This window comes from Procambarus clarkii, chromosome 45, assembly GCF_040958095.1.
Source record: "Procambarus clarkii isolate CNS0578487 chromosome 45, FALCON_Pclarkii_2.0, whole genome shotgun sequence".
Lineage (NCBI taxonomy): Eukaryota > Metazoa > Arthropoda > Malacostraca > Decapoda > Cambaridae > Procambarus > Procambarus clarkii.
The window spans coordinates 2076237-2100791 of record NC_091194.1 but is presented as its reverse complement, the minus strand read 5'-3'; the positions used below and the strand labels follow the sequence as shown (position 1 = coordinate 2100791).

Genomic DNA, 24555 nt, shown 5'->3' with positions numbered 1-24555 from the left:
CGACTCATGTCCATTAATTACATCCAGCGGTCGACCCCACAGACGCATTCATAAATTTTTACATGCTGTTCATTCAAAACGGGAATGTTCTCAAATATAAATTAATATTATAATAAATTAGCATATTGTTCATATATAGGCATAGGTTAGGTTAGGTCAGGTGTTTAGGTTCTGTTGGCGATTATTTGCATATGTAGTAAGTGGGTGAAGCATTTACACCGTTGTGGTTCGAACAAAATTCGTCAGTGAAGCACTTGTTCCGGAACTGTTCGAACGAAATCAGTTGAGTCGTGTGTAAACCGTTTTCCATTCATAAACGAGGGGTTTGGCGGGTGCATGGAATCATTTTTGGGTCATTGTTTGGAGGACGAGCTGTTGATAAACACGTATTAGGCTGCCATGAGCAACAGGGTCAGACGTAAGTACTTCATGGCCTCTAGCATGTCTGTGTCAGGGCTTCCATAGATCACTCGTTTACTCAAACATCAACTGGATCCTTTGGTCAGATTTAATCAGTAAAATTATCTGGTTTATAGAGTATATAAAGTTCAATGAATGCCAATAAGCGTTTATATATTGGTTCATTAACCGGTGCCTCAGCCTGAGTGTGGGGGCGGGGAAAAATACGTTAATTTATCCCCCCATTTTTAGCCGTCTCAAAGCTAAGATCGAGCGTTTTGCCTCATTCAGCTTTTATTATTATTATTGTTTGCACACAGAAAAGACCTCTGCTCGGCCCCTTTTCCTCTGGCTGGCCCGCTTAGTGTTCCTCATTTCTGTCTAACTTAGGCAGTGGCCGAGTATTTATGAATCGTAAGATGACTTATGACTCCTGTCAGAAGGCTTAGTTTTCCCTTCCATTTGCTCATGATAAGCCTTTCCTAACTAATATCCCATGAAATACCACGTAACGACTCGCAAATCGGTTTACAACCAGATCTCCAATTACTGCTGGGTGATTTTGGGTGAACAGGGGCGAACTTACGGATCGGTGGCCAGTTGACCATGTCTGGTGCTCGAACCTGGCTGAAATCTATGGCGAGGTATGAGACAAATGTCCTACCACTGCGCCACCGAGACTACAAAAGTATAATATATATATATATATATATATATATATATATATATATATATATATATATATATATATATATATATATATATATATAAAGTTGTATCTGGGATCGGAATACCTCGTGGATTTATTATGTAACGTATAAATAAAAAAATATTAACTCGACAGGAATCGAACTTCGACCTTGAAGGTTAGACTAGTGGTTTTACCACTTAGGTCATAATTTCATTATATATACTGAGAAATGGATATTAGAGCTGCACAGGCTTTAGCAAGGGTCAGGTTGTGTGCATGTATGGGGGCAGGGGATGGGAGGGACAGAAGGGGTGAGAGTAAGATAAGGAAGGTATAGAGAAAGAGAGAGAGAGTGGTGTGGGAAGAAGAGGAGAGAGGGAAGGGCGATAAGCTAGGGAGAGGGACACAGGAACTACGCACTGGTGTGTTCGTGACACTACAGCTTCGCTTCCCTACCTGCCTTCCTCACCTCACCTCCCATAGTTCAGGCTGCACTTCTCTTCCTCTTCTCTTCCTCTTCTCTTTTCTCTCTCTCTCTCTCTCTCTCTCTCTCTCTTTTTCGTGAATGTGTACTCACCTAGTTGTGCTTGCAGGGGTTGAGCTTTGGCTATTTGGTCCCACCTCTCAACTGTCAATCAACTGGTGTACAGGTTCCTGAGCCTACTGGGCTCTATCATATCTACATTTAAAACTGTGTATGGAGTCAGCCTCCATCACATCACTTCCTAGTGTATTCGATTTACTAACTACTCTGACACTGAAAAAGTTCTTTCTAATGTGTCTGTGGCTCATTTGAGTACTCAGCTTTCACCTGTGTCCCCTTGTGCATGTACCACCCGTGTTTAATAATCCATCCTTGTCCACCTTGTCAATTCCCCTGGGAATTTTGTATGTGATGATCATGTCTCCCTGAGCTATTCTGTCTTCCAGCGACGTGAGGCGCAATTCACTCAGCCTTTCCTCGTAACTCATGCCTCTTAGTTCTAGGACTAGCCTAGACTAGTGGCATACCTCTGAACTTTTTCCAGTTTTGTCTTGTGCTTGACAAGGTACGGGCTCCATGCTGGGGCCGCATACTCCAGGAATGGCTTTACATATATGGGATACAAGGTTCTGAAAGATTCCTTACACAGGCTTCTGAAGACAATTCTGATGTTAGCCAGCTTCGCATACACCACCGATGTCATTCTTTTCATGTGGGCTTCAGGAGACAGGTTTGGCGTATTACCAACTCCTTGATCTTTCTCGCTGTCCGTGTTGTGAAGGACTTCATCTCCCATTTGGTATCCAGTGTCTGGTCTCCTGTTTCCTCCACCTAGTTTCATTACCTTACATTTACTTGGGTTGAACTTTAGTACCCACTTGTTGAACCATTCCTTTAGTTTGTTTAAGTCATCTTGTAGCCTCATACTATCTTCCTCTGCCCTAATGCTCCTCATAATTTTTGCATCATCAGCAAACATTCAGAGGAACGAGTCTATTTCCTCTGGGAGATCATTTACATATATCAAGAACAGTATAGGTCCAAGAACTGATCCCTGAGGGACTCGACTGGTGACACCTCGCCACTCGCCAGTGATATGACATATTTTAAGATAATTTAGACAATCGAAAATTTTCAGAAATTTCAGTGAATAAATGAAACAAATAAGCTAGTATTCTTTTAATTACAAACATTCTCTAAACAACCATTTTATGTTGTGACTTGTGATAGATTGTAACATACACTACTTCTCAAAATATGTTTAAATTCATTGCACTAAAACATCCACAGATTCTCTAAAATTTGGATTTGATATTACAACACAAAGGTGGCATTTTAATATACAGAACTACAATAAAAATATAAAGCTTTCCATTTGTCGTGGACAAATCTCGTAAAAATATTTTCCGTAACTATTCATCTAGGTGCTTTACTCAAAGTGCTGTATTGTACTTGAATATGGTATCCAGGACGACCAGGAGCACATGTTCAAATAGTACTCAAAAGCATTATGAAATTTTTAAACCTTGAAAATATTTTTTAACGTATTCTTTCAAGATAGGAAAATTAAGTTGCTTGTATGATGAATAGAATAGCTGCTGGAGAACATGCAATGGAATGAATCTGAAATGGGGACATATTTTCCATTCTGCATGAAGTGATTAAGCTCTCAAAATATTACTGCATGAAAAAGTAGACTGCAACAGAGTTTTCCATAACAAACCTCAGACGTACTAAGTCTTGCAACTTTCCGTAACAAACTTCAAGCATGCTGTCTTAGAACATCATGATAAAATGTCTAAAAACCTTCGAGGTCCCAAATTATGATAGTTGAACACCAAAAATAATTAACCATGGTGACTTGTAAAACTATTTTCAGTATCTTAGATTCAGTGTACATATTGGTGAAGTCCTTAAACATGACATTGGTAAGACACAGTGTGATCATCATAATGTACAATATATGGTATAAGAAAGTGAATACTCTATAAATCTCTTATCTGAAAGAAAGAAATTTGAGTTAAAACAACAGCTTGTATGCAGAAAATAAGTCACAATTACGTGACAGAAACAAATAATCAAACACATAGGAAATGAAAGTACGACATTGTGGTTCCTCTTGCCTTACATTGATATGCTCTCCCTCTCCTGTCATGACTTAATAAAGGTTCGAGACAAACGGAAACTTCTTCACTCTCATTTAATTTCATGTGTGTATTTTGGGTTATTAGTACAGTAACAGCTTGTATCTTTACTTTAATTACTTTTTCTTGACTTTTTAAAGTGTTTACTTTAGCCTTGATAACACAGCAATATCAATATTCTTGATATATCAATATATATCAATATCCTTATCAATAGCCTTGATAATTTAGCTCAGTCTATCACTGAGCTAAAAAAAATTCATAGGAATAATTACTGGTATAGTACTGTGTATGAAATTATTTTATCAAATTTATTTATTTTATAGCTTTTTATATGAAATTTCATCTAACAAATTTAACTGAAAGTACACATCAAAGTAATACTGTATAGGATTTAAAATATCTGCTATGTAATTTGACCACACATCTTATTACACTGATTTTATTTAAGAATATGGTTACATAGTCTTCCCAGCTTGGTGCTTTCTTTTGATAATTACTTAAGAATATGGTTCTTAATTTACTAAGAAAAATATACCCCACAATATATTTAAACACTTAATTTGAATTCTACAATACATTCATCAGATAGCTTCATTAAGTGTAAATTTAATTGGCAGGTTGAAATATAGTAATTTTTACTGAAGACAATGTTCATTACTATAATACTCTATATAAATAACGTGCATAAACTCTTATATTTGAGGACAAACCAGAAATCATTTCCGTCCGCCCTGGGACCATTGTCACAGGTGGTGGCTTGATAATGGTCCTGGACAGAATGAAACGTTACCCAATTTTAGCCTAAATTCACAGTTTACTGGGCATGTATTTTGGTCACAGTACTATACCTTTTGTTCCTCAATTATATACATATTTTAGCACAACATAAATAATCTAACATGCTCACAAATTACAAAATAATCTGTTGCATATGTATACCAAACACTTACATGCAGTTTATACATGTAGCAACCTCCTAATTTTCAAGTTTGTCACTCCTGGGAAAGTACTACAGGAGCCGTCATTGGTGGCACAGAGTCATTCACTGACACTGTGGCACTTCTCACTGGTAGCATTTGTTGATTGCATTATACCACTCATTGACAGTACAGTACTATATTATCCCCATTTATTTCTCCGAGTGGGTGTCTGCCCACTCCATGAAAGTGGGGGGAAAATGAAGTAATGGATCATTGTATTGGTTTTTGGAACACAAATTTCAACGGAATATTTTTGTTAGCACACTGCAAATATCAAGTCATTTGACCAAAAATTACTTGAAAAGGCTGTCCCAGTCATGTATTAAACATTTTTTACATTCTAAAGTACAGTACATTATTATACCTCAAAATAATACACAAAAAATAATTATAATATAATTTGTAATAATTTTCCATTACACACATGATGCACATGCACACACAAAATGAAATAATAATCAAATACTGTGTGTTATAGCAGAGAGTGTTTGATTGTACAAAAAATCCTCACATACATGATAATACGAGTGAACACGAGGGACAAGGAACTTAATTGACATACATGTGCTACCAATTTTTGGACAGTCAAACTTGTGGGGATGACATGTGAAGCAGACTTATAATCTTTAAATGAGAGGAAATGTGTAAATAAATATTTCAGAAAGTTGAACAATTAAACATTATTGACTGGATACGACAGATGAAGATAAGATAGGAATTTCAATTACAGTACTCAATATAAAATATATAATATTCTTATTTCTGATTGTCACTGGTTACCAAACACAAAAAAAAAAATATATAATACTGTATTAGTTCTGATCCATAGTCACCAACACCAACAATCACTTTATGCAAGCTAAGAATTTCCTGAGGTTGTACAGAATCACGTTCCTGATGGAAACTTAACCCTTCTAGCTTTTAACCAAGGAATGCATGGAAGCTGTCACTGCTGTAGCCAAGCTCCTTAAACAAACTGCAAAAGTAAAAAAAATATTAGAAATTAGCATGAACATTAGAAATAATAAGGGTACATGATGAACCAAGATGTCATCACTTTCATTTTTTTTTCCAAGTATGTGGGTTGGATGTCTAAAACATTCTTGACCCCTTTTGGGAGGAGGGGGGGGGGGGAGGGAATATAGGCTGATGTTTTTGTAAAGTATTTAACTTAGGCTGGTTGTGGCCAGCCTATGTCCATCCCGTACTGCAGACCATTTCCCCTACAAAGGTGAATGAGGCTAGCCCCATGTGTCTCACCTCCAACTTTGGGCAGACAGACAGATATTCTCTCTCATAGTTTAGGTTCTAACAATAATTCCTAAATCTAACACATACTCTCTTTCAAAAGAGTAAATTAATCTAACCTTACAATTTATTGACATCTTTATTACCCATTAACATTACAGTATTAGTAAAGAGAAGTCAAAATCTCTTTCATATATAGTAAACAGGTTAAACATAGTCATTTTATTACTATGTAATGTGACTTACTTGATGCCAAGTTTTGTAAACTCGGAAGGCCCGCAGATGCACAAGTATATAGTCTGCTCGTGATTACCCACAGGCAGTAGCTTCTCTAACAATTCCTGCCGTATATGTCCTTGAAGACCTGACCAGGAATCATTAGCCTTCGATAAAACATGTGTCACCTAAAAAATATAAACAACTTCAATAAGATGGAATTATATATATAGAGTTTTATATACTACCCCTTTTCTCATCAGTGTCATAAAGCAAGGACACACACGTATTATAATATATCAAGAAAATATTGAAGCCGAATGGTTAGACAGAACCCACATACCAGAGTGCCTCAGGCGCACATACCACGAACGGGACCATGAGGGGCTTAACAGTAGAGTAACTAGTTGGTGGTAATAGGGTCTAAGACCTCATAAAATGTTCACCACTCTGTCATCACTACTCTTTAAGTAAACCCAACCTAGCCCAACCAAAATAAGAGATAAAATTTGGTGTTTTATATACTGTATGGTATGCACAAGGTGTGTGTGATATCACCGTGATGGTTAGTCCAATATTTTCTCATAGAAACATCACATAAACTTGCCTTCAATAAACTGGAATGATCTTCCATTAAATTATCTAATTCTTCTTTCCATGGTATATCTTCCTCAGTTTTATTAAAAAGAATAAGATGAACTTTCCTGAAAGAAAAGATTTATTACTGCTTTATTACAATACACTGCTTGTTGGCATTTGAATTAGATTTTAGGTTTCTAAGGTGAATTTGATATACAGTACTAAAGCTTCTAAACTGTAGCTCACAAACATCTAAAGTACATTTATAAAGAAGAGCTCCTAGATACATGTATCTAAGGCCAAATTAATATACAGTACAGAACCTCTAAGTTGTATATTAAGATAATGTGATGTAGTTCCCAGATACAAGATACATTTGATAGAGATTTTTAGCTGTGTAAAGTTCACTTGGTATAGTTTCTGGCCAATAGGGTAGGGTAGAGTAAGGAAGATTCTGATAATTTTCAGTAGGGAAGATTCTGATAATTTTCAGAAAATAGTTGTGTAAAATAGGACACTAAAGGTACAGTAGTTTCATTTCAACTTTGAAATATGATAGATATACAGTACATCTAGGCTACATTTCTTTACCTGCAGCTTTGAAAGGTCTAAATTAGATACCTTTCGAGGTAGACAATTTCAAATATAGTAATCAAGTATAAACTCGGACGTTTCACCATACTGCAAAAACCTTCAGACACAAGAACCATAACTTTTGGACACAATAATACAATAATTGCTTATGAATTCAAAGACTAAATATGTGTAGTAGTATTTATATATAGAAATAAACATTCTGTATAAAAAATGCATCTACTGTATACTATACTGTACTTCCAAAAGTATTAAATATTATACAAGAGTACAGTAATATAAAAATTAATATTGGGTTTCAAACCAAACAATAAAAATAAATAGTTGTTTTGAAGGAAATAATGTATCTATAGTATAATCCTGTGTTTCACCTGTTTCCCGAAATATGTCATATCCCAAAGACTTTGCTCGACTCCAATCACAGACAACATAACACAGGTTCTTGGGGTTGAGCAGACAGTGCACATGAGTCATAGTCCAAAGGGCCAGGGTTCGATTCCCAACTGAGGCAGAAACAAATGTCATGGTTTCTTTGACCTGTTGTCTCCATTCCCTTAGCAGTAAATAGGCCACTAGGAGTTAGGAAATTTTTGTGGGTTGCATCCTGGGAAAGGTCATTAGTTAACCTGGGGAAGGGAGGGAGGGAGGAGTGGCTCGATAAGCTCAAGTACTGTACAGGCTCTGTCTCCAACAGCAGGAATTAAAATCTTCTTCATTCAGGGTAAAGTCATTCTATGGAGATTAAATGACTGTATTATCTGGTATTACTTGAGACTACTTACTTCTCATTCTTGATGGCTTCCAACATCACCCTGATCATAGGTGTAATACCAGTGCCAGCACCCAACAGTGCAACATCTGTGGCTGTAGTCGTGGCTGTTGTCAGTTTATCATGTGTAAATGTTCCTTCTGGTAGACTCACTTCTATTTCTGAACCTAAGGCAAGTTCATCCAGAGCTGGGGTAAAAGCTCCTTCATCATATATCTGAAATGATTCCTATAAAAATTATCCTAAAATTCCATTGATAACTTTCATTCCAGTGTCATTCTATTAGCTATACCACTCAACAAAATAATTGCCAAAACTAAAGAGAAATCCGTAACCAGTATCGGTAACCATTCTAAGTTTCACTCTACAAGAATTGATTCTTAAGAGCCAGAATTGATCCTTCTTCATGACAAAGCCTAAAGCAAAAGTACTGTAAAAAAAAAAGTATTCTGTGACTGTATAGATAACTCTCATGTTTGTCATTTTTTATGATAAATATTCGTTAAATACAGTACGTGTATTCACTCGCTCACTTACTTCATATGCCCAAGCCGCACTGTCACCAAATACATTAAATTTTTTATTTGGGGGGTTAATAAACCAATCCATTTGAAATGCGACGTATTAGTAAAAATTACAGAGCCATAAGATTGATGATTTCTATACATTGGTTTTAATAAGTTAGGTGGGCTAGTTTGGTTTGAATGTTTCATATGCTAGATAAAATGGCTGTAATTTTTTTATGGAGTGTAGCCTGGTGTAAAGCTGTATATTCTCTTTCAAAGCTCATACCCTTTCGATGAAAGACAAATAGGAGGACCTTAGACAAGCCACTGACTTCCTGTTCTCACTAGTGGCCACTAGTGAGTGTGTGTGGCCCTCAGGTAAATTCAGGATTCTTCCAGTGCCATGTTCCTGTAGTGAAGTAAAGTTACACACAAAAGATAAAAAAAAAAAAAAAAAAAAAAAAAAAATATATGACAACCTTCCCAAGAGCAGACGAGGAGTCACAATAATGTGGCTGAAATATGTTGACCAAACCACACACTAGAAAGTGAAGGGACGACGACGTTTTGGTCCGTCCTGAACCATTCTCAAGTTGATTGCGAATGGTCGATTCTCGATTCTCGAAAGTAGATTCTCTTCCCACGAAGGAGAGCAAAGATGATGGAAACCACACCAGAATGGGACTGGAGAGATCAACCCAGAGGCCCAGACTTGCAGACAAGGGAATTCACTTACCTGGTGGGAAATCTGAGCATGGTAAACAATGGGGTAAGGTAAACCAAACCTAGCCATCAAACCAAATGAAATCAGATTTGTAAATAAAAAGCCAGTGGATGGAAATGATTCCCACACTGCACCAACCCAGAGATACCAGCCTTTCAAAGATTATAAAATACCTCAGGCCCAACACGAAAACATAATCACCATACAAACCAACAGCTAAAAGCCCAGGAACTCTGTCATAGTAAGGAGTTAAGTGCCAGTGTCCTATTGCTAGAGCAAAGCAAGAACCCAAAGAGGATTGCTCAAAGGAAAATACCCAAAACAAGGTGTGAAATATTGACCACAAAAAAAAAAAAAAAATTCTGTGCTGAACTAGAAGACAGTATATTTGATATCAATTATTGTGTGTAATAGGTTTTGAAGTGTAGAGGAATATATTTCCTGATTGTTATTCATGGCTGGAGTGAGATTTTTCTAGTCTTCCTTCTTGCAGGTGAGTTTAAAGAAGACTTCTGCTGCAATGATGGTAGAAAATCGCATTGGCCTAGGGTGTTTTCAATGGCATGTATGTAGCGAGATACTGAATATAGAAGTGACCAAGTGGCCATTGCTCAGAAACACTAAACACAATTCTGAAGAGATTGAATAAAAATCCATTAATACTGTATTCAAAAGACATAATACAAATCAAAGGTCATGACTTGCCTTAATAAAAAGATGTATTTGTCTCCCAGATTCATCTGGGTCTGCTGTACTCAAGGATGCGGCTACTGGAGTGTATGGCTTTACTGTGTCTGTAGAAAATGAAACATGGCAAATTTCATGTCACTTAAGTGTCCACGTGAAAAATAAATTGCAATTTCCCAACGATTCGATGCAAGTCTGTGACTCGCATCGAATCTTGGGTCTTGTAACAGTGTGTTGCAAGACTGATACTGTGCAGTAACTCCTTAGAACCAATTGTGACCCTGCAGGCACTGCTTGAAAATTCTCCTATGGGCAAACGAGGAGTCACAATAATGTGGCTGAAATATGTTGACCAACCCACACACTAGAAAGTGAAAGGACGACAATGTTTTGGTCCGTCCTGGACCATTCTAAAGTCGATTGTGAGATATTCTCACATTCGACCTGAGAATGGTCCAGGACAGACCAAAACGTCATCGTCGCTTTACTTTCTAGTGTGTGGTTTGGTCAAGTCTCCTATGGCACCAGTGCCAGAATGTCATCCTGGCTTACTGTGCATCATCCTGTCCTGTTAACCCTGATCTTATCTTAGGAGACAGCCAAATGTGACAGCTTAGAAAATATACATAATTTTTATGCTGTATGGAGATCTTCAGCAAAATAATCAGATACAGCAAATGTAAAACGAAAAAAATTGTACAGTACTCACCTTTCCCAGGTAACCGAATGTAAACATGATATCCAATAGGCACAGGTAGGTATGTGTATTTAGGCACTTGTATAACAAATAATCGAGAATCTTGAGTTATTGATTCTTTAGCAGCCAAAGAACAGGTAACATATTCAATCTGGAAAAGAATGTCATAACTCTAGTATTATAATCACAAATTTGCCTTATTTAGTTTTCATTGTAATCAAATCACACTATAAAAAAGACAATACTGTACTGTATTCTTGAAAAAGACAAACATTTCAACTGCTTCTGTAGCTTGTAAAATGAATCATGAGGTAACTTTATAAGCAATTTATCATTCAAATACTCCAGATCTTCAAAGGAATAACACATAGCACTTCTCCATTCACACTAATTTCTGACAATGAATTCCATTCTGCTCAACAATCCTTGGTGGCACAGTGGTGGCACATTCGCCCTTTGCCTCGCGAGTGATTTTTGGTCTAAGTTTGAGTCTTGGCCAGTTAAAATTGTCTGGGCATCAATCCATAACTGTTTACCTCCTGTTCCCCCATTCCGTTAGCTAAGTTTACCTCCTGTTTACCTCCTGTTCCCATTCCGTTAGCTAAGTGGGATCTCAATAAGCCTAACAGGCTTCCTGTCCTTAATAATAGGAAACCAGAAAAACTCTTCATGAACATCAAATACATACAAGTATATAATTCCTATAATCAGGGACAGGAAGCTTATACAGTACTTAGGCTTATAGAGATCCCCAAGATCAATCACTGATTTTCCCCAGGATGAAACCCATAACATTTGCCTAACTCCAGGGTACCCATTTTACTGCTATGTGAACAGAAGTATTAGATGAAAAGAGATGTGACCAAGCATTTGTCCTGCCTGGGGACTGAACACCGGTGCATATTTAAGAGAGAGTTTTTTTAGTTCCATTCCCCAAGCCCAGCCTGGGGCCAGGCTTGACTTCTGATAACTTGGTCCAACAGGTTATTGCTTGGAGTGGCCCGCAGGCCCACATATCTACTACAACACGGTTTATCCAGCACTTCTTGCAGGAACCTATCTAATTGCTTTTTGAAGTAGTCCACCTTTTTTCCAGCAATATTTCTAATGCTTGCTGGGAGAGTATTGAACAGCCATGGACTTCTGATGTTCATGCAGTGCTCTCAGATTGTGTGTATGGCACCTCTATTTGTCGTTGGTTCTATTCTGCATTTCCTTCCGTATCTTTTATATTTTTCCAGGTCCCTCAATTGAGTCAAGAGCATAGACACAAAGATAATGAAAATTCTCAACTGGTTGGAATAAAATTGACAGACCAACAAGTAATACACTACCTCTCTATCCTTTGACTTGACGTGAATGCCATGTCCCTCTAAAGTCTTTCCGACAACACTCCACCGCACTCCTGGCTCCATCTTATTCAGGAGTATATCCACTTTACCCGAATTACTTCCCGTTTTCAATTCAAAATCTTCAGCAACGTGTTTATGGAGATCAATGTGTACTGTGTAGACCATGTCTTGGATGTAGCACACTACCTTCATCACCTGGTAAGAAATTATGAATTAACATTTAAACTTTTATTTACACAGTTGTATTAACAGAAAATTATTATTAATAATCTGATATGAATAAATATATTTTTTTACAGTTCACTGATATGTACAGTATTATAATATAGTCTTATGGAATCCATGTACTGCATAATGTACAATACAGTATCTACACTGTAAATGTAATCAGCAGCAGGAAAGTATACTTGGTGCTTATTGTCAATCATGGCCAAGTTATTAAGAAATCCACTGGGAAAATTTGGGAAAAAGTTGTTAATGTAACAATGAATCGACACTGAAAACATTGATCCGACATTGATAAATGTCATTCACGTATGTTTTGCTCGAAAGGCATTATCACTGCAAGAAGCGTTTTAAAAATCACTACACAAACTGACTCCCAAGTTTATTTGCTTGTTGTAAGCTTAATTGTTTATATATATTAAGTGAGTTGTATTAGGAAACTGTGGCATAGCCCTTCTTTGGTGAAGCATCATGGTCTGGTATAAGGTAAAGATACCTGCATGTAATTCCTGTTATCAGGGATAGGAAGTCTGTACCCAGGCCAACATCAAGGTCTCCCTAGGTCAAAATACTGATCTTTCCCAGGATACAATCCACAAGTTGCCTAACTCCTGGACACCTATTTACTGCAAGGTAAACATAAGAGATCAGGTGAAAGGAAATGTGCCTAACCATTTCTGTCCTGCCCGGGGGATCAAACCTGGGATCCTCACGATTCCAGGTTTGGGGTCAGGAACATAGACCACTATACTGTATATACTTCAGTGCCCCTAATGCTTACAACTCGTACATTCTTCCTCACAGTACCATATAATTACCTCATCTTTTATCACCATTATTCCTCAATTTGGCACATAACTGACTTGTTTGAGAAATACCCAATAAACAGTCTTTATATAGATGAAATTACTGAATTCATAACATTCATAGTAAAATACTTGTCTTCAAATTGAATAGAACCATGCAGATCTCAAGTAATAAAAATGTAACCCTCTGCCATAAATTCTCATCCCTCGAAAAACACAAAATGACACTCCAGGACTCCCGGGAGTGTATACATGGGGAAGCCAGGTACGTGGGTTAAATCCTATTGTACTGCGTCAATATTTTCTCACTGTACAGTATCTATATGTCCCTGACACTGGCACATCTAATCATATGTATCTACTAACCTTTTCTTTTTTAATTACAACAACATGGTCCTTCGTAATGTGTTTCCATTTTGTATAGATGGCAATATTAATCAATGTGTTTGTTTGAAACCAGTCAAATTTTGGATTAGGTAGAGTTGATGGAGTGAGGGGAGATACTAATGGAGATATTGCATTTCTAGTCATAGGTGGTTCTAATGTTGAGGCTGACAGCAAGTTCTTATTAGGCAGGGGATTTTGGGCAGCATCTGAAAAATTTATAGCCCTGTATTTAACACAATTAAGTAAAAATTATCACAAGCAAATGAGAAATTGAATGACTAATAATTAATATATTTTAAAAGAATAGAGTATTGCATTACATGTACAATATAGAATTAATATTAATTTGTTTCAATATACCCAGTTCTTGCCTGAGCTGCTGACTTGATTATCTCGTCCATATTTGTTGGTGGTGTGTAAAGTTAGGGTTAACCCTGGGGTCCACACCATGGTTCCCAGAGAAATATTACAATGAATAAATTACAGTTGAGGGATTCCTACTCCCCAGAACAATGGTAACCTTTAATATTGTATATAAGATGCAGCAACAGTCCATTTTTATTCATCATGCTATTCTAAAAAATACAATTCTTTCTTTCACCTCTTCCCATTGCTTCAAATTTCCATACAAACAACTTTCTCTATATGCTTACATGCTGATGCAACTCGTCAACAATTTAACACAAGCATTGTATTTTAATATATAGGCCTATGTAATAACTGGCAGATCTAGAATTTGATGTAATATCTTTAAAGATCACACCTTAGGCAATGATATTTGAAGTACCGTAATTAAGAAAAAGTGCACAATCTAAAAATGAGTTTTGGATTACCAAGAGGAATACTAAGTGCTGTAAATGCAAAGGCATAATTTACAGTAGAAGAGACCATTATTAGTTCAAAGTGAAGTATCCACATACAATACTGAAAAACTGTAACAAAATAACCTAATAATGACTTTCAATATTAACTGAAAAAATAGAGCATTCTTAAACATACCTGATTTAATAGAGCCTTTTATTCCTTTAAGAAGGGGCAAAAAATTTGGTTTGAGGAAAAAGGGGCGACTCTCAACTAAGCGCCCAACAAGACACTTCTGAAGCATTGTCTCAAAGTTAACCCATTTGTGAATCTGAAAAAAATAAAAATAACAACAACTCGTACAAAATGTCTAAATTTGTTTTGTTTCCTAAAAGTAAGATTCAGTACCGCGAACAAGAGTTGGGTACATTCCAAATGGGTAAAAACATGCTTGACTAGCATTTAATCAACACTGGATCAATGTTTTCAACATTGGTTCTTAGCAGTCCCCATGCTGCAGTGGTAAGACACTTGCCCGGCGTTTTGCAAGCGATTTGGCCTGGGTTTGTATCCTGGCCGGGGAGGATTGACTAGTCGCCAATCCTTAACTGCACGCCTCTGTTCGATAATATTCGTGAATGGGTACCTGGCTTATTCACTGGACAATACTTAATAATACTTAATAATAACAATTCTTAATAATAAATACATACCCATTCACTGGACAAGCAGTGAATGGGTACCTGGTTACATCCAACCCATACACGTGAAATGAAAATTAAGTACTGTAATGACATTTCAGCCCATCCTGGAACCCTTATAAAGTTGTCTTTATAAGTGTCGTCATTAATAAGTCTGTCTACTATGAGCTGAAAGAATAAACAAATCCCTCTACACCCCATATAAGCAATCTGGCGTACAATGGGAATGAACTCATGTCCCTGAACCTCCACCCTTCCCAATGGAATACTGGTTTGAACCCAATATACATCCTCAATATTTTTTATAACATTTGTTTCTCACAGCAAACAACCTCATGTGGCAGAATGAGATAAACTTCCCACTGTCTCCCTGCCCATAAACAATGAAGCAAAACCATTTATTTTATTTGTAAAGTGCTATGTTACGGTGGAGTTAAAACTCGACTAGAACCTGGCATATTGACAGCATCCTGGGTGAATTCTAGCTTTTGATAGGGAACCAGCTGAGAGCCCCTAACAAAGGATTCTTAGATTCTTAGCCTTTTGTTAGGGAACCAGCCGAGAGTCCGCCCAGAAAGTTATGTTTCGTTCAACGCGATCCCCAATTTCTTTTAACTGAAAATAAATGTCAAACACAATGCCTGAGAAAATTCTTGCGGAATACTTAATCCAATTAAAATTTTATTTAGATGCTCACCTCATTGAAAAGATCAGTGGCATCAGTGCCAACTCCTCGCATGAGCTCTTGTTCTCCTCCTGGGTGAAATTCCATATATGAAGTGACATTATATACTTTACCTGAAATAACAATAATAATTATGATAGTACTTTAATGTAATAATAATAATAATAATAATAGTACTGTAATACAATAATACTAATACCTGTACAGTACAATAATAATACTGTACTGTAGCACAGTACAGTATTGATTCACTGATAATTGTACAACTAGAAGTGGTTACAATATTGGGTTGCTGGTCTCTAATATCAGAAATCGTCCCCCCTGAAGACCTCTCAGTCACACATTAACGTGCCCAACTGTTTCTGTCCTGTCCGGGATTGAATCCAGGTCCCTGGATTGGGAGCCGAGGACATAAACCTCTGTGCTACAGGATCCTACCCTACTTCCTATTATTTATAACACACAACTCACCCCTGAGTGCCATCCAGCAGTCATTTTGTTTGTTGTGTTTAGCGAGATCTTGTGGAGTTATATCCAAAATTCGTCCACCTGTGCCTGCTAGGTCAGTTCCAGAGTGACCCAGCTTAACCCAGTCCATCAAACTACGACCTGGCTTCAGAGCTGTCTTGTTCCGAGGATTTCCTGCAACAGCACATCTACTGTATTAGCTTTCCTGACAATTTAGTGATTGTTATTATAGTTGGCTTTATTTATTTATTCATTTTATTTTTATTTATTCTTAATTTCAGAACTAAGTGTTTACCCCATAAAACTATAAGTGATTTAGCTGAATTGTTTTAATTTGTTAAGTTTATTTTAAGCTTTCAGAAACGCTTTACATATTGGCTTTATTAATATATATTTTTTATACCTACTGTACTGATAAACCACTGTATCATTATATTATGTATACTGTTTAAGTAAAATTATTATTATTAAAATTATTATTATTATTATTATAAATAAAACTTTACAAACTTATAGCTAACAACTAGTGGTGAGGCATTAACCGGCAAAACATCTTGAATAAAAACAGAATGATGAGATTTGCACAGGGTAAATATAACAAGTTTACATTAATTTAATAATAATTAAGGAAACTCTTATTACAGTATTTTAAACAATAAAGTTTATTGTTGAAAGTATTGAAACATCTAATTCTGGTGGGTCCACTTAGTGGTTCCCTGGATCTTGCTGCTTGATAACTCAAGGAGCCAACAACACGAATCCTCCCAGAAATCCAGAATTGAAGGCAATAAAACTCTTCATTCTGGTGCGTCCTCTCAGTGGCTTCGTGGAGTTAACCAGGCAGCTAACTCCAGGGATCCACCATGAGGAGTCCTTCCAGAAACAGCAAATGGTACAGTGGAACATTTTATAAACAATGTCATACAAGCATTGTCAAGATGTTGAAAGGCTCCACACTGAATGGTAAACGTGTATTAAAGCAGGGATTACAAATTCAGCAGAAAAGAAGTCTCACAAGTTCAATTTGTGATGACATGAGGCACCTACCTGTAATGCCGAGACGAAATCACACAACAAATTTTTACTTCTACTACCTTATAGGTGTGATGCCTTGTTACCATTGGAAAACTCTGTAAGGGAGTGGCTGACAGAAAAGTCTGCAGGCACTATAATCTCAACATGATCTTTGGGCCTGTCAATATTCCCATTGCCAGGAACCGGAAGCCTGTACTTAGGCTTATCGAGGTCCATTTAGGCCAACTACTGTATTGACATTTCTTAGGATGCAACCCACAATAAATGCCTAACTGCAGGGTAACTATTTACTGCTAGATGAATAGACACATCAAGTGAAAGGAAAAATTCCCAATCATTCATCTTGCTTGGAGATTAATCTCTGGTGGCAAAGAATTAATTCTCTTGCCCATGCCTCGTGAGCAATTTGGTACAGGTATGAGTCTCAGCCAGGGAGGATTGAATGGGTGCCAATTCATAACTCTTCGCCCGTTTACCCTGCATTAATTGTGGACTGGTTGTTAATCGATTGGTGGGGGTTCGTGTTCCATGGAAAAATTAGTGGGTAAAGCATAACATGAACTATGGGAAAGAAAAGTTATCAGTCTGCTAACAGGAGTCGTAAGTAGTCTGCTTCTGTACTCACCTGCGTGTAAAAAAAAAAAAAAAAGTTGTGATAGTGGTCAAATGGTAAAAATATTGAGATGTGGTCAGAGGTTGGGGAAGAAGAAGGGGATGAGATAGGAGATAATGAGGTTTCCATGAATGAGGTTACTGTGCTAGTGACTGCACTGTGGTTGGTGGAAGATGCTATCAGATGGATGTTTAGACTGATTGGTAGAAGATACTACTGGAAGGATGACAATAGACTCTGACTGATGGAAGACACAACAGGAAATATGACAGTGGACTGTAATTGGTGGAAGATACAATGGAAAATGTGATGGAATGGATAACAATGGACTATGATTGATGGAATCATACGGCAAGAGTTCATGCAAATGTACTGTATGTGGGAAGTGCAGACCTAACTTAAAAAACAATCATAATGAGTGTTCAAAATAATGAGGTGCTGTTACAGTGCAAAGGAATTTGTTCAGTGTAACTCACTATTCAGGGATATAGAAATCACACGAGTGTGACGAGGACCTCTTTTGCGCTTCATCCAACCTGTTCCTTTAGATTACAGAGAAGCAAATACATTAGCTGTCTCAAAGGGATGTACTGTACCATTAAAAAAATCTGTATTTAACTTCTATTTCTCAGCGACAGGAACCCTGTATAGCGGAACCTCTATATTTGTTGGATTTGATATTCGTCATGTTTCGATAACCAAAAAATGCTTCCGTATTTGTCATCATTTTCCATATTTGTCACCATCCTTACTGTTGGCATTAAGGAAATGCTGACCAGTTGGGTCAAAATCCAGAATATGGTCGGAAAGCAGCACCCAAACATTGCTGTAGTCAATCTTTGCTCGGTAGTGAGCTGGTGAATCATCAGCAAAGGGAATAAAACAACAATGATCACCAGAATTGGAGTTACCTGATGTTTTAATGGAAGGAGACCCCTCCTTCTAAATACTGTAGTAATTTCTTTCCTCCTCATGTGCTTCTACCATTATCTCTCCTCAGTTCAGTAAAGATAAATTTTCAGCTAAATTTATATTTACTGTATGTACTTTTTGGGAGACTGGGAACAGATTGAATTTCAATTATTTTTATGGGAAAAGTGGTTTCCGTATTCATCAGTTTCCATATTTGTCAAGCCCTCAGGAACAGAGTAATGACAAATATAGAGGTTCCACTGTAATTAGGGTTATCGAGGTCTCCCTAGGCCTAAACCAACTACTGACCTTCCCCAGGATGCAACCCATAACAATTATCTAACTCTGAGATAGCTATATTTACTGGTAGGTGAACACAGGCATAAGGTGAAAAGAAGTGTGTAAAACCATTCATTTACCTGGGGATTGAATCCAGGTCTCTCGAATGCAAGTCAAAGACACAGACCACTGTGCTGCTAAAATTTCACAGCCAGGAAAAGCATCTAAGTTTACCCGAGTTTACCTGAAAGTCAATAACAGAGCCAATAACACTAGTGGCCTCAACGAGAAAAGGAAGCTAGCTGCTTGTTGAAAGTCCCCCATTCCCCAAGGTAAGTACAAGCAAACATTAGAGTAAAGGAAACTGCAGAAAGTCAAATAATCCTTTGGCATGTAGTGTGTGGATAAGTGAGTAGATGAATATAAGATGGATGAGTGAGTAGGTTGTTAGGGAAAAGGATGAGTGAGGTGGTTAGTGGATGAATGAAGTCCAAGTGGAACTCCATTGTAAATGGAGTGCTCCAAGGCTTTGTCCTGTGATATTTGTTATATACTATACATATAAATTATTTAAACACAGGATTAAACAGCAGCTTTTGCAAACAAAACAAAAAAGTAATGGACATACTGTACATATGAAAGTCCAAAATCACTTCAAGATAATTTAATTAGGCATTTAAAATGTACAAAAAGGCAGCAGATGCAGTCTAACCGCACAGCTATTTAAAAGTACTACATAGAAGTGCATAAAATTAAAAATAGTTAAATCAAATGGGGAAAAAATCGCATATGGCAATTGTAGCAGTGTAAGAGTTAATGGTGACAAGTGTATACCGGGTAATTCTGAGCCAGGATAATAACAACACAGTTACCAGATATCAGTTGGGCAATGTTAAATTTTTAAAATCTGAATGTGGAAAAAACTCTGTATTATTAGGGATTTATTAGTCAAGAAATTAATGTACAGTATAAATATGTGAAATAAGATAAATAGGATACTTGGATGCATATCTGGAAGCATTAGTGATAAGACAAATAATGTAGTTGTTCAGTTTAACTTTCACATGTTAGGTCTCATTTAGATTACACAGATCAGTTTGGTTACTGTACTATAGAATAGACATTCACTGGACCGTGTACAGAGAAGGACAACAAAGTTAATCCCAAAATTAGAAATCTTCCTTATGAAGAGAGATTAAGAAAGCATAATTTAAATTCTCTAGAAAAGCAAAGAGTAGAGGGTGATATCATTAAAGTATACAGATGAATAAAACGAGTCTAACAATGTGAATATTAATAAAATGCTAAATATATCATCACAAAATAGAACACAGAGCATTAGATACAAATTGGATAAGATTATACTGACTTGTAAATAGTAATTGATTTACTGTACAGAATAAATTACCAAGCAGTGAAATAGACATGGCATCACTACTGTACATTGTTTAAAATGTGGTTTGACATACTGTATATGAGTTTGGTTAGATATAAATAAAAACTGTCTCTAATTGGCTAATAGACCCGGAGAAAATACTGAGGGCATACAATGGGATCAAGTGCATCCCTGGATGTCACAGGCACAGTCTGTATGCTTCATGTGCCTGGGGAGTCCATGGGTGCAGGTTTGATCCCATTGTAGGGGCCCTCAATATTTTCTTGCATTCTTGTGCTTTTATTGTGAGCCTTTTGCAGTTTTCTCAATTTATATGTTAGTGTTGATCCCTCACCTTCTGGAGCATCAGCAGCAAGAGGCCCAGGGGTGGCCCCACTGTTTTCTGCCTGGCAGCCTAGTACTGTCCCCATGGCTAGCTGGTTAGTGGCTCATCGTTCCGTCACGTGATCTCATTATATTGGTCTTCCCTCAAAAGTCGGTTGCACTTATTTTATCAACATTCACAAGTTTGTGTTTACACTTATCCAACCCATCCTCAGGCTATATTTATTCCATCCAGCGGCCGGCCCCAAAGACCCATTCATAAATTTTACATGCTGTTCATTCAAAATAAGAATATTCTCAAAGTTAATTTTACTTTGTATTAGCATATTGTGCATATTTAGGCATAGGTTGGGTTAGATGTTTAAGTTCTGTTGACAATTATTTGCATTTGTAGTATGTGTGTGAAGCATTTACAGAGTTGTGATTTGAAAAAGAGGTCACCAGCAAAGCATTGTTTAAGAAATGTTTGAATGTTACTAGTTGTGAGTCGTGTAACACATTTTTCATTAATAAACAGAGAGGCTTGACGATTGTATGGAATGAATATTTGGCCTTTGATGATGAGGAGGGGCTGACTTATCAGAGCTCAATTCACACATTTTGGCTCCACTTATTACTGTTTGTTGGTCGTAAGGAAATTGTCTATCTCTGCTCAGCACATTTTCTTTCTCTACTTATTATCTTCTGTACTCTGTTGTAGGAAGTTGCTGCTTTATTATTATTATTATCATTATTGTTATTATTATTATTATTATTATTATTATTATGTGATTATTATATCAATAAAGTAATAGGCCCCATTGCACTGAAGTTATGTATTTGATTACATGTGGATTTGAGTGATTGCTTACATGTGGATTTGAGTGTTTACATGTGAATTTAAGTCAGCACCAGTATTTTTACTGGTACATATCTACATCAACCATCCGCAACAATTTCATGACAATTACACCTGCTTTGGCTCTCAATTTTGTTGTCATCGATTTGACACGTTGACGGACTCTTCCCATTAGTGCTATACTTGCTGAATTATTTAGGAAACCCCTCGAAACAATAACAATTCAGTAGCATCATTCAAAGTGCTATGAAACGGCTTTAAGTTGTCTTAACCCTCCTGCTGCTATGATAATTCTTGGCTCCCTTTTATAGTTTGATTATGTTACAGATACTTTCCTGAATTCAGGGAACATAAGCAAATAATTCAAGGTGCTATAACGTGCATTTTGGCTTCGGAGAAGGGTATAAAGGACACAAAATAAGCCTGTACTTAGGCTTATCAAAGTCTTCCTAGGCCAGCTACTGACCTTCTCCGGGATGCAACCCACAAGAGTGTCGGGGGGACAGATGATTGATTGATGAAGATTAAGCCACCCAAAAGGTGGCACGGGCATGAATAGCCCGTAAATGGTGGCCCATTTGAGCCATTACCAGTATCAAAAGCTGATACTGGAGATCTGTGGAGGTGCGACTGCACCCTGCGTGACGGGAGATGTCTCCCGTTGGGGGGGACAGAAAGCCAGTGTATGCATACACGTTTGGCTTTTATCGAGGTCCCCCCCCCCCCACCAAGGCCGAATTACAGACCCCGCTGAGGATGAAACCCCACAACAAGCTAACTAACTCCCTGAGTACCTACTCACTGCTAGGTGAACAGAGCTATTAGGTGAAAGGAAATGTGCCCAACCATTTCTGTCCCGTCCAGGATTCGACCCCGGAATTCTCGATTGTGCATCGAGAACGAACCCGACTGTACTACTTATAGCAGGCAATTACACTACTCAGTGGGCACAATATCCAAGAACAGTGCCAATTCAACGTCGACACTGTTGAATTAACGTCGAACCAACGCCACTCTTGGATATTTATCCCAATGGGTTGTTGGAACTATGGGAAAGACTATCTAATCCAATGCATTAAAAATATAATGGATATGGAAAATCAAAGACAAAATAATAGTAACAGCATCGCATGTTGTCGGCCCGTGACTATTATAGCGACCAATTTCAGTAATCACACTCATTAGAAGATGTTTTTGTCCTCATTTGTCTTGGAGATTGTCCACCGTCCGTATTATCGACTCGTATTTCATAACTAGACAGTAACAACCCCGTATTCATTAGACGGATTGTGGTGGCAGGGACAAGATTACACAAAATCATCTTTCCCCCACAGCATATTTTCCCCACAGAATCTTTCTCCCACAGCATATTTCTCCCACGGCATTTTGATCTTACATCCTCGAAAATTTGTATTGACTTCACCTTATTGGAAATCGTTACTGGCTTGTAGCAGTGCCTGCTGCTGCTGCTGCCATCTCTTCCTTCACCACCCACCTCGCTTCCTTCACCACCCACTTCACTTCCTTCACCACCCACCTCACTTCCTTCACCACCCACTTTACTTCCTTCACCACCCACCTCACTTCCTTCGCCACCCACCTCACTTCCTCCACCACCCACCTCACTTCCTCCACCACCCACCTCACTTCCTTCACCACCCACCTCACTTCCTTCACCACCCACCTCACTTCCTTCACCACCCACCTCGCTTCCTCTTGCCTCCTCAACCGGAGATACAAGTAGAGCTGTCAGGGAGGGGGGGGGGAGAAGAGGGGGACGGACACACACTTGCGGGACCAAAGAACCAAAGCTCAACCCTCGCAAGCACAAGGTGATTACACACACAAGGACATTACGGGCTATTCATGCCCGTGCCACGTCTTGGGTGGCTTAATCTTTATCACTCATCACAAGGATAGACAGCACAGACAATGCCGTGGTCACAGACAGGTCATTGAGAGACTAACCAAAACCAATCAGCTAGGCTACTTATAACCACACCAATTTACCCCAAGCATTGTTAATTTACTTTGGGGTGGTCCCAAGGATCAGTGTTCCCGCGACCCGGTCTCTGACCAGACCTCCTTGTCTGGTCAGGAGGTCAGGTTGAACACACACACACACTGGGTGGTGTGTTGAACCTGACAGTCAGACGCCGTTGCTCGCAGTCCGACGCATAAATCAAGTTAATTAGTTATCTTCTCAGATGGGAAAGATGGCGGCCGAGTTAAATTACTTCCCTGATAACTCATTTTCTATTTAGTTAAGAATCATGTTCGAAATTAGCAACTCTTGCTGCCGTACGACGGAATCGAACCTTCGAGTTTTCGATTCCCCCCTCCCCCCCTTTCTACGTAAACGCACTTGTATACATGAGTACACACACACACACACACACACACACACACACACACACACACACACACACACACACACACACACACACACACACACACACACACACACGAAAATAGGTCGGGACTCGGCACTTTAGACGATAAGGTAATGAAGATGGGTAACGGAGAAAACCAGGAGGCATCTACACCATAAGGGGAATGCAACTACAACACTGTGAAAGATAGAAGGATTTGGGAGTGGATATGATTGCAAAATTAACACAAGAGGCACACATAAACAGGGTACCATCGGCAGCATAGAGGACGCTGGCAAACACATTAAAACATCGTCTAGAAACCTAAAACTCTTTCAAGGCAGTCTACACAACCTTTATTTCGACCAATACTGGAACATGCAGCACTGGCATGTGATCTGCATCTTATGAAACATAAAAACCAAAACTGAAAATGTATAATGGTTTGCAACAAAATAAGTGCCAGAGCTAAGAGGGTTAGGCTATGAGGAAAGGCTACTGGAATTATGAGCTCACACCCCAAGAGAAGAGAAGAAACAGAAGAGAAAATATGATCACAACATAAAATATAATGAATGGAATTGACAAGATGGGCAAGGACAGGCACTGTCCTTGAAGAAAGATTCTTCAAGACTGTGAT

General features: G+C 38.0%; 1 protein-coding gene across 7 annotated transcripts in view; it reads right to left on the bottom strand.

Annotated features, from left to right (window-relative positions):
• Positions 1 to 2740: 2740 nt before the first annotated feature.
• Positions 2741 to 24555, bottom strand: part of LOC123769929 (cytochrome b5 reductase 4) — a 32667-nt gene continuing 10852 nt past the window's right edge. For 3 of the 7 annotated variants that reach the window (XM_069301094.1, XM_069301096.1, XM_069301095.1), the window contains exons 2-14: positions 20716 to 20977; positions 18271 to 18336; positions 16150 to 16320; positions 15691 to 15791; positions 14491 to 14623; positions 13471 to 13697; positions 12056 to 12268; positions 10734 to 10872; positions 10043 to 10131; positions 8121 to 8323; positions 6773 to 6869; positions 6196 to 6353; positions 2741 to 5677 (exon numbers count right to left, since the gene is read on the bottom strand). In XM_069301094.1, coding sequence (XP_069157195.1) covers positions 5623 to 5677; positions 6196 to 6353; positions 6773 to 6869; positions 8121 to 8323; positions 10043 to 10131; positions 10734 to 10872; positions 12056 to 12268; positions 13471 to 13697; positions 14491 to 14623; positions 15691 to 15791; positions 16150 to 16320; positions 18271 to 18336; positions 20716 to 20791 — 1728 coding nt within the window. In that variant the 5' untranslated portion in view covers positions 20792 to 20977 and the 3' untranslated portion in view covers positions 2741 to 5622. Of the gene's footprint in view, positions 5678 to 6195; positions 6354 to 6772; positions 6870 to 8120; positions 8324 to 10042; positions 10132 to 10733; positions 10873 to 12055; positions 12269 to 13470; positions 13698 to 14490; positions 14624 to 15690; positions 15792 to 16149; positions 16321 to 18270; positions 18337 to 20715; positions 21397 to 22478; positions 23017 to 24555 lie in introns of those variants that run through there. The other 4 variants (XM_069301093.1, XM_069301092.1, XM_045761386.2 and 1 more) reach the window with 4 other exon arrangements.